Source organism: Berghia stephanieae, chromosome 5 (assembly GCF_034508935.2).
Source record: "Berghia stephanieae isolate SIO BIC M18660-M18661 chromosome 5, UCSD_Bste_1.3, whole genome shotgun sequence".
Classification (NCBI taxonomy): Eukaryota; Metazoa; Mollusca; class Gastropoda; order Nudibranchia; family Aeolidiidae; genus Berghia; species Berghia stephanieae.
The window spans coordinates 66,725,963-66,735,962 of NC_088364.1; the positions used below are offsets into that span (position 1 = coordinate 66,725,963).

Here is a 10,000-nt window from a genome sequence, read left to right on the forward strand (position 1 = left end):
AAAAAACTCAGGCTCCAAGGGCCCAATGGCTCTGAAGGGATACCATTCAAATACCATTACTCACCCATAATTAAGCAGACCCAGAATGCGGCCCCAAATGAAAAGTCGAGAACGTCATGTTCTGTGAAAGGAATCCGTAGTTCCAACTCGTTTCTGTAGGAGGCCCAGAGGATGTTGGAGCTCACCATGGATAGGCCAGTCAGAACCATGAAGTAGGCGCCGTAACGGAGGAGGACGAAGAATAAGATGTTTGTCATGATCCATAGAGGAAAGGCTAGCCTGTGGAATAGGATTGGGGTATTGGTGGTGGTGATGATGCTGGTGGTGGTGGTGATCATGTTGCTGGTGGTGGTGGTGGTGGTGGTGATGGTGGTGGTGGTGATGGTGGTGGTGGTGGTGGTGATGATGATGATGATGATGGTGTTGGTGGTGGTGGTGATGGTGGTGGTGGTGGTGGTGATGATGATGATGATGATGATGATGATGGTGTTGGTGATGGTGGTGATAGTGATTATTATTATTATTATTATTATTATTATTATTATTATTATTATTATTATTATTATTATTATTATATTATTATTATTATTATTATATTATTATTATTATTATTATCATTATCATTATTATTATTATGATGATGATGATGATGATGATGATGATGATGATGATGATGATGATGATGATGATGATGATGATGATGAAATTGGTGATGACGACGATGATGATTGTGGTTGTGGTGGTGATGATAATGATGATGAACTGATCATTAAAATGGCTATTACAAACAGTAACAAAGAGCTTAGTGACGTCAATGTGGATCCATCTATATCGTCATACGTCATGAATATCCAAAATAACACTCACCACAAAAGGACATGTGTGTAATAGCCTGCTTGGCGATAGTGGCGCCCCCATCGAATGCCTTCTCCATCTATAGTAAAATATTCAGCTACCCATAATATTGGTAACGGAAGACCTCTGAACTGGGCGGCTCTGTACTCTCTGTTAAATCTGCCGGCTAAGAGGAAATAACAAAAAGACAAAATATGCATTGAACAAAGGCATAAATAAATAAATAAATGAATAAATAAATAAATAAATAAAACAAAAATGCACAAAATAAATAAATAATTAAATACGGGAGTAAATAAACAAATAAATAAATAAATAAATAAAGAAAGAAAGAAAGAAAGAAATAAAGAAAGAAAAAAAGGAGTAAATAAATAAATAAATTAATAAATAAATAAATAAATAAATAAATAAGTAAATAAAATAGAACAAAAATACTAAAATAAATAGATAAATAAATACATAAACAAAGAAATAGATAAATAAACCAATCAATCGTTCAATAAATAAACAAATAAATAAATAAATTTGAACAATTTATACAAGTAATGTAAACAAAATAGGTACAACAGCTTAAATAAGAAGAACAAAATACTAAAATAGAGAGATAAATAAATAAATAAATAAACAAACAAACAATTATTTTTAATGAACAAATTAAATTGACAAATATTAAAGAATAAAGATAAGACAAATATCGATAAACAAATAAACACACGTAAATAAAAAACAAACCGGGTAAATAAATAAACAAACAAAAAAATATATAAATAAATAAACAAATTATGAAATGATCAAAGTAAATAAGCTATATAAATGTGAACAATTATGTACATTAATGCAAAACTGAATATAACAGCTTTAAAAATGAACACGGAATAGACACGGAACGTTTTGGACTCAGAACTTTTCTTCAGCCCATAACAAAACCAGTTAATACTGCAATACTTCACGACAAATCTAGATGGACGGGAGAAAAGTTCTCTGCACGTGAAGTATTAACTGTTTATAATATTAGCTGGAGAGTGATTTTTGTACATTTAATTCATAACTTCTCACAGTTTAGTATACATTTGAATAGTTATATAGCGCATTTTCACAGATTCCCGATGGTCAAATAATTTTTAAAAAAATAATTGAGCTTTTATACAGCGCAATATCCACTAAATGTGCTCAAAGCGCTTTACAATGGGTCCCTGACCAACAGCAACATGTAACATGTAGAACGAAACATAACGCCTGTAAGGCGATATTACAATTGTTTTTCTTACAGAGACAACGCTGTCAACGACCAGGTACTCACTTTACCCTTGAGTACGGTGAGAGAATGTGAGTACAGAGCCAGTTCCAAGGATTCAACTATGCGCCGAGCGAGGCTCGAACCCAGGACCTTCCGATCCGAAAACGAGTGCCATACCCCAAGACCACATAGCCGCGATGCCTTATCCCCCCCCCCCCCCCAAGCAAGCCATATGGAACCAATTTTCTATTCCATGTAGTAAATATCGCATATCACTTTATAATAACTGCCAATACCAAGAGGAGGGTACCCATAGACGAAAGTCAAATGAAATAATTAGCGTAAAGTAACCCACCCATAGACAGTAATAAACAAAAATGTATATAACAGCTTCAAAAACAAAAACAAAAAACAAAACAAAAACAACTATCAATATCCTCATCATTATCATCATCATCATCATCATCATCATCATCATCATCATCATCATCATCATCATCATCATCACCACCATCATAATCATTATCATCATCATCATCATCATCATCATCATCATCATCATCATCATCATCATCATCATCATCATCATCATCATCATCTTCATTATCATCATCAACAACAACAACATCGACAACACAGCAATATCATCAATAACAACAACATCAACAACAACAACAACAACAACAACAACAACAACATCAACAACACAGCAATATCATCAATAACAACATCATCAACAACAACAACAACAACATCAACAACACAGCAATATCATCAATAACAACATCATCAATAACAACAACATCAACAACAACAACAACAACAAATGCAACACCAAGACCAACAACGACTGCACCACAACTCACCAAAAGGTCCAAACCCTTGCCGTCCCTGCAGGCCCTCCCAACTAAACTTCTCGTTATAGTCAATCGTCTCACCCTTTATCGCATGGTCATCGGCTGAAAAGACAAGAAAAGAAAAACACGTGAGACATTTGTACACTCAACCTGTTAAGTTAAGCTGTATTTTTTTAATGACTTAATTTGTTAGGAGAAGAGTAGTTAAATAAACAATAGCAACGTTTAGGACAAGTTGAATAATATTTCAATTAATAGCTCATCATCATCATCATCATCATCATCATCATCATCATCATCATCATCATCATCATCATCATCATCATCATCGTCATCATCATCACCATCATCATCATCATCATTACCATCATCATCATCATCATCATCATCATCATTAGCATCATCATCATCAACATCAAAATTATTATTATCATCATCATCATCATCATCATCATCATCATCATCATCATCATCATCATCATCATCATCATCATCATCATTATTATTATTATTATTATTATTATTATTATTATTATTATTATTATTATTATTAATTTTATTCTTGTTGTTGTTGTTCTTCTTTTTCTTCTTCTTGTTCTTCTTGTTGTTCTTCTTCTTCTTCTTCTTCTTGTTCTTGTTCTTGTTCTTCTTCTTTTTCTTCTTCTTCTTCTTCTTCTTCTTCTTCTTCTTCTTCTTCTTCTTCTTCTTCTTCTTCTTCTTCTTCTTCTTCTTCTTCTTCTTCTTTTCCTCCTTCTTAATATCATTATCATTATTATTATTATTATTATTATTATTATTATTATTATTATTATTATTATTATTATTATTATTATTATTATTATTATTATTATTATTATTATATTATTATTATTATTATTATTATTATTATTATTATTATTATTATTATTATTATTATTATTATTATTATTATATTATTATTATTATTATTATTATTATTATTATTATTATTATTATTATTATTATTATTATTATTATTTTTATTTTTATCATTATCATCATTATGGCAAAAGATTGCTCATTAGAACAAAGTTAAATCAAGCCCATAATTCGTTCGGTTATCAGAAGTAGAAGTATTTCTTTATCTATTCTACTTTGTGATGCTCGTGTCATAATATAGGACAGCTTATTAATGTTTATAATATACATGTACCTTTCAGGGTAATGTTGACCCCTCTCAGGCCAATGTTGACCCCAATGGTAGCATTGACCTCTTGACCCGTTCCCGCCTTATATTTGGTGGTGGTTGTGGTTTCTGCTGTCTCCCACGTCATCGCAAAGTTGGTGACTAGTTAAAAAAAAAAAAAAAACGTTTATCAAACAAACAAATTATTAACCAGTTAAAAGCGGGGTTTGAGTTTACTCCAACTAGATGTTAGATACACTCTGCGATGGACATCCCAAGGAAAGAGAAAACCAGCCGTCCCAAGGAGACTTGGAGAGGGACCGTAAGCAGACAGATCTGACCGTTGCCATCGTTAACTTACAGATAGCATGTGCTTGGCTAAGAAACTCACTACATTGCCATCCGGCAGTATAACGGACCAACACACAAAACTCTGTGTAACATTAACGTTTATAGTCTGGTTAATATAGTTTATGAAAATTACTCGTAAACGCGGATGGCAAAAAACAATAACACAGACCTGAGCGACGTCAACTTCGAACTATTTATAGCCTGCTGAGACCCATATTTTGACGTTTATTTTTAGGTACGTAGACTACCTGGTGAGTTGTCTTTAGTAGCGGTCAAGAAAACAAGTAATCTCAACTTTTGAATACAACTCACGATTTTGTTTTCTTTCGTGGCCAAAGACTTGTCTTTTGACGTAATTTGTTGGTCAGTGTCAGGCCATGAGTTTGCGAAGGCCACGGCCTGACCGTCGACGCGGTCCCTAGATTAACAGCTGACAGGACCAGGTGGAGATCCCTTGCATCGCCTTAAGAGCCAGCAGGCCCGAAGAGGATTTAGTGAATGAGTAAGATAATACCGTTTTTTTATCATGAGAGATGTAACAGCTATGCGACTCTTGTTTCATGGATATTATTTTATACAGCGCATTTTCATGAATCATGTTCATGCGCTTGACAATCCTCAATCAGAAACGGAACAAAATTTTGATTGAAGTTTGAGCCGCATTGCTGTCACAATGCTTGACTTATATAATAATAAATATGAGCATTTATTTAGAGTATTTTAATAACTGCAGCGTTGTCCATGACTCCCCCCCCCCCCATAAAATTAATTCATATCGCCTGACACGCACCTAGTCTTGTCCTATGTGTTAAGCGTTGCGGTTGGCTTAAGGACCCTTGTAAAGCGCTTTGAGCACGTTTAGTGGATATTGCTCTGTATAAATGCTATATAGTATAAGTTTATCTTAGTGGTGATGCAATCCTTTCACGAATGGCTCTTTGGAAAAAAAACCCCCGGAATTTCCATATTTTGGTTCTTCCAAACGTGTATTTTGATGGTATGTTTCCTCTTGTATTGTATTTGCTTGATAACCTTTTTATGTAGTTTGGGATTTGAATCGCTGCTAGGTCGTTGACGGATAAACCTATGCAGTAATAAAGAGTTAAAACTAAATCTAGGGACGTGATCACTTATACTGTATTTACTTTGTAACATTGTTCTGTTCATATAAGTAGTACAAAAAAAATAATAAAAAATCAGGGGATGTCACTCCTTCACGGGTATCAAAGTTGTTGATTATTACTGAGTTGTCTTTCTTTTGTCACATTGACATTGTCATAAATGATGTTGAAAATTGAATTTAAATTGACTACAAAAACAAACCAAAAAGCAAAAAAGTTTTTAAAAATATTTTAAAAAATAAAATAAAAGAGAGAGAGAGAGAGAGAGAGAGAGAGAGAGAGAGAGAGAGAGAGAGAGAGAGAGAGAGAGAGAGAGAGAGAGAGAGAGAGAGAGAGAGAGAGAGAGAGAGAGAGAGAGAGAGAGAGAGGGAGAGAGACTTGTTCTTAATGAGATTGAACAGAGTTTTTTTTTTGGGTAGTTTTTATATAGTCTTGAATTTGAATCACTGCTGAGTCGTTGACCGATAAACAAATACAGTAATAATCAGTTAAAACGAAATTCTAGGGACTTGTTCACTTTTACTGTATTTACTTCGTCCCGTCGTTGTTTTCATATAACAGAGTGACTGAAATACAAAATCAGGGGATGTCACTCCTTCATGAGTATCAAAATTGTTGATTATTACTGAGTTGTCTTTCTTATGCCAGGTGGACAGTGTCACAAACTCTTTTGAGGCGAGCTTCACAGCACTTGAAGAAATAAAAATGTATATTTGTAACCCATCTTATGAAAACGGTATTCTGTCGGGGTGGTTTAGATGCTAAAAACTGATTTTTTTTTTGTTTAAAATAAAAATAAGACTTTAACCTCAAACTTCTTTTAGTTGGGCTTTGAAATTTTAATCTCCATAATTTAAACTAAAATAAATAATTTTAAACTGAAAATTGAGCTTTCATACTGTGTAATATCCACTAAACGTGCTCAAAGCGCTATTCAAAGGGTCCCTAACCAACAACAACACGTAACATGTAGAACAAGACATGACGCCTGTTAGGCGATATTACAATTTGTTCAGATAAAGACAATGCTGTCAACGGCTAGGTACTCGTTTTACACACGAGTACGGTAAGAGAATGAGAGTAAAGAGCCTTTTCCAAAGACTCAACTCGAACCCAAGACCATCCGATCCGAAAGCGAGTGTTATACCACAAGACCACATAGCCGCACCAACAAAGATTATTAATGCTTTTATTCATAAGGGAGTCAAATAATCTTTAAAAACGTGAGAGCACGAATAAATGTTATAGATAGTATGCGCTTGTCTAAGAAGCCACAACATTACCATCCGGAAATATGACGGGCCAACACACAAAACTATGTGTAGCCTTGAACCTTTATAGATAGTTCGAAGTTGACGTCACTCAGGTCTTTGTTATTGTTTTTTGCCATCCGTATTTATGAGTAATTCTTACTAATCTGCATTAACCTGACTATAAACGATTATGGTTACACATAGTTTTGTGAGTTGGTCCGTTATACTTCCGGATGGCAATGTTGTGAGCTTCTTAGCCAAGCGCATACTATCTATAGTCTGGTTAATACAGTTAAGTGAGAATTACTCATAATCGCGGATGGCAAAAAAAACAACAACAAAAAACAATAACAAAGCCCCGACTGACGTCATTCTATCTATAGATAGTATGCGCTTGGCTAAGAAGCTCATAACATTGCCATCCGGAAGTATAACGGACCGACACACAAATTGTGTGTATCCATGAACGTTTATAGTCAGGTTAATACAGTTCAGTAAGCATTACTCATAAACACGGATGGCAAAAAACACTGAATCATAAGGGGGGGGGGGGGGCTTTATTATTTTTGTTTTATTTATTCATTTATTTTTTATTATTTATTACAACAAATGAAACGAAACTGAAGTAAGAAACAAGGATAATTAATTACAATGAAACCATTCAAAAAAAAAAAAATACCTGAGATTCCTTTAAAAGATATGAACTAATATAGTCTTAATCTGTTGATTCCAAAATTGAATCAAACGTGTGTTAACAAATAAAACAAAAAAAATCAATGTAATTGAAAAATAAAGGAGGAAAATCTTTTGAAAAATGTCATGTAAATGTAAATATGTAAATCAAAATTGTATTACATCCAATTATCACTCTCAGTTCGGTTTCCACTTGTTGAAGCGGGTACCCGCTTCCCGTCCTTTTACCTGAGTACCCGGTTTAACTTTATTACCCGCGGGTACCCGCCCAGCACTATCTAACACCGACTATAGATAGTATGCAGATGACGTCACTCAGGCCTTTGTTATTGTTTTTGCCATCCGCGTTTGTGAGTTGTTCTCACTAAACTGTATTAACAAGACTATAAAAGTTCATGGTTACACAGAGTTTGTGTGTTGGTCCGTTATACTTTCGGATGGCAATGTTGTGAACTCCTTGGCCAAGCGCATTCTATCTATATCCGTAGTATACCCGGGGTTACTTTTACCCCATGCCTACTTATTACATTATTATGAGACAAATTATAGGCGTAGTATCAAAGCTAATTCTTTTAGTTCTTGCATATTAATGATAGTTGAATAAAACTATCTATGTACATGCTCATTTTTAATATATTTTTTCCAATTTTGAAAAGTAGCAAAAAACTCTATGATTGAGTGAGTTAAGAATCTGCCTATACATCCTGCTACTAAAATCTTTTGAGATGACGCTTGACGGCACTTGAAGAAATAAAAGTGTATAATATTTGTCACCCATCTTATGTCACCTTATGATTCAGTGTGTAAACTATTCATTATTAGTCCTCTGATGGACTGGTTAGATACACACTTCAAGGATTTTGGAACCGGAAGAGAAGAAGGTGTGTCGTCATGACCTCTTTGTCCTATCTTGGAAAATTAATAGAATTTTCTAAACTGGCAAAAAAAAAATTTGTTTCTCAAATTTCTGGTCATTTTAACTTTACAATCCAATAAATGTGCTCAAAGCTCTTTTCAAGAAAAATCTAGCTAACAGCAACAGTAGGACGAGACATGACGCTTGCAAGGCGATATTGCAATTTTTTTTCCCCAATAGAGACAACGCTATAAAGGCCAATTACTCGTTACATCTTCATTAAAATCAAATTAAATTGAGCGTTTATACATCGCAAAATCTACTAAACGTGCTCAAAGCGCTTTATAAGGGGTCTCTGGCCAACAGCAACAAATAACATTTAGGACAGGACATGACGCCTGTTAGGCGATATTACAATATATTTAGACAGAGACAACGCTGTTAACGGCCAGGTACTCATTTTATCATCGTCATCACCACCACCACCATCATCATCATCATCATCATCATCGAAAACATATATCTACATACGGTTGGTGGATATACTTCTCTATCAAAACCAATGAAAGCACAGAATCAAATATCATCTAAATTCTCTGATCGCTTGCTATAATGTGTTTTGATAGTGTGCGCTTTGCTAAGAAGCTCACAACATTGCCATCCGGAAGAATAACGGACCAACCATACAAAACAATGTATAACCTAAAACGTTTAAAGTCTGGTTAATACAGTTTAGTGAGAATTACTCATAAACGCTGATTTGCAAAGAAAATAATAATAACAAAGACCACAGTGACGTCATTTCATTCTACCTTTACTATAATATAGTCGTTATTCACTTACCTAAAATTGATGCACCAATCAATAAGCTTATGAACACTCTCAAAATGAAAAGGAATTTCTGGAAAAAATAAAAATATGAACTGAATTATTATGCATTTAAAAACTTCCCAATAAAAGATCCCGAAAATATCTCAAATCAACGACCCCCCCCCCCCATTGAACAAATAAAGACAACAAAAACAAACAAACAAAACAAACAAACATACAAACAAAACAAACACAAATCTACGACAATCGAGCACAGGCTATGAAATCTAGATTCCGTCAAAAACCAGGGCTCAGCTTGTAAATTGATAAATATGTCATATAAAAATAGATTGCTAAAAAATCCTCGCGTCACCCCCCCCCCCCCCCCCCCCCCCCCAAAAAAAAAATAAAAAATTTAATAATTTAAACAACAGATAAATAAGTATTTTTAAAAAATATACTCACATAGTGACGGTGAAATTTAGGTCTTATATTCTTGAGATTAAAAAGAGAAAAAGTAACTATTCACCAGGAAGAAAGAAAAACAACAACAACAACAACAACAACAAAAGGAACAAGGGGAAAAAAAAAAGAAGAGTCAAACCTCTTTTCCTGCAATTCCAGGCACCAAGAGACAGAAAGACAGGAACACGATGGAAAAACAGTAAATGAGTCCACAAACAAGTAGGTCTGCCTCCCACGGTAAGTGCACAGCGGAGTGATATGTAGGCTCGCCGTGCTCACGAAACGCATCGAACGTCATTTTGAGATTTTAGGAAATCAGGGGTAAGATAGTTTATGGATCTCTTGTGTTGAATTCTGG

At 34.3% G+C, this 10,000-nt stretch overlaps 2 protein-coding genes across 2 annotated transcripts in view; both read right to left on the reverse strand.

Annotated features, from left to right (window-relative positions):
• LOC144973468 (core histone macro-H2A.1-like) overlaps positions 1 to 10,000 on the reverse strand; it is a 592,749-nt gene that overhangs the window by 151,469 nt on the left and 431,280 nt on the right. The gene's annotated exons all lie outside the window — the stretch shown is intronic.
• The window catches only part of LOC144973453 (dual oxidase maturation factor 1-like), a 17,068-nt gene that overhangs the window by 3,687 nt on the left and 3,381 nt on the right, over positions 1 to 10,000 (reverse strand). Inside the window, exons 2-7 of the mRNA XM_078915914.1 lie at positions 9,782 to 9,996; positions 9,211 to 9,268; positions 4,121 to 4,255; positions 2,959 to 3,051; positions 868 to 1,021; positions 65 to 279 (exon numbers count right to left, since the gene is read on the reverse strand). Coding sequence (XP_078772040.1) covers positions 65 to 279; positions 868 to 1,021; positions 2,959 to 3,051; positions 4,121 to 4,255; positions 9,211 to 9,268; positions 9,782 to 9,940 — 814 coding nt within the window. The 5' untranslated portion in view covers positions 9,941 to 9,996. The remainder of the gene's footprint in view (positions 1 to 64; positions 280 to 867; positions 1,022 to 2,958; positions 3,052 to 4,120; positions 4,256 to 9,210; positions 9,269 to 9,781; positions 9,997 to 10,000) is intronic.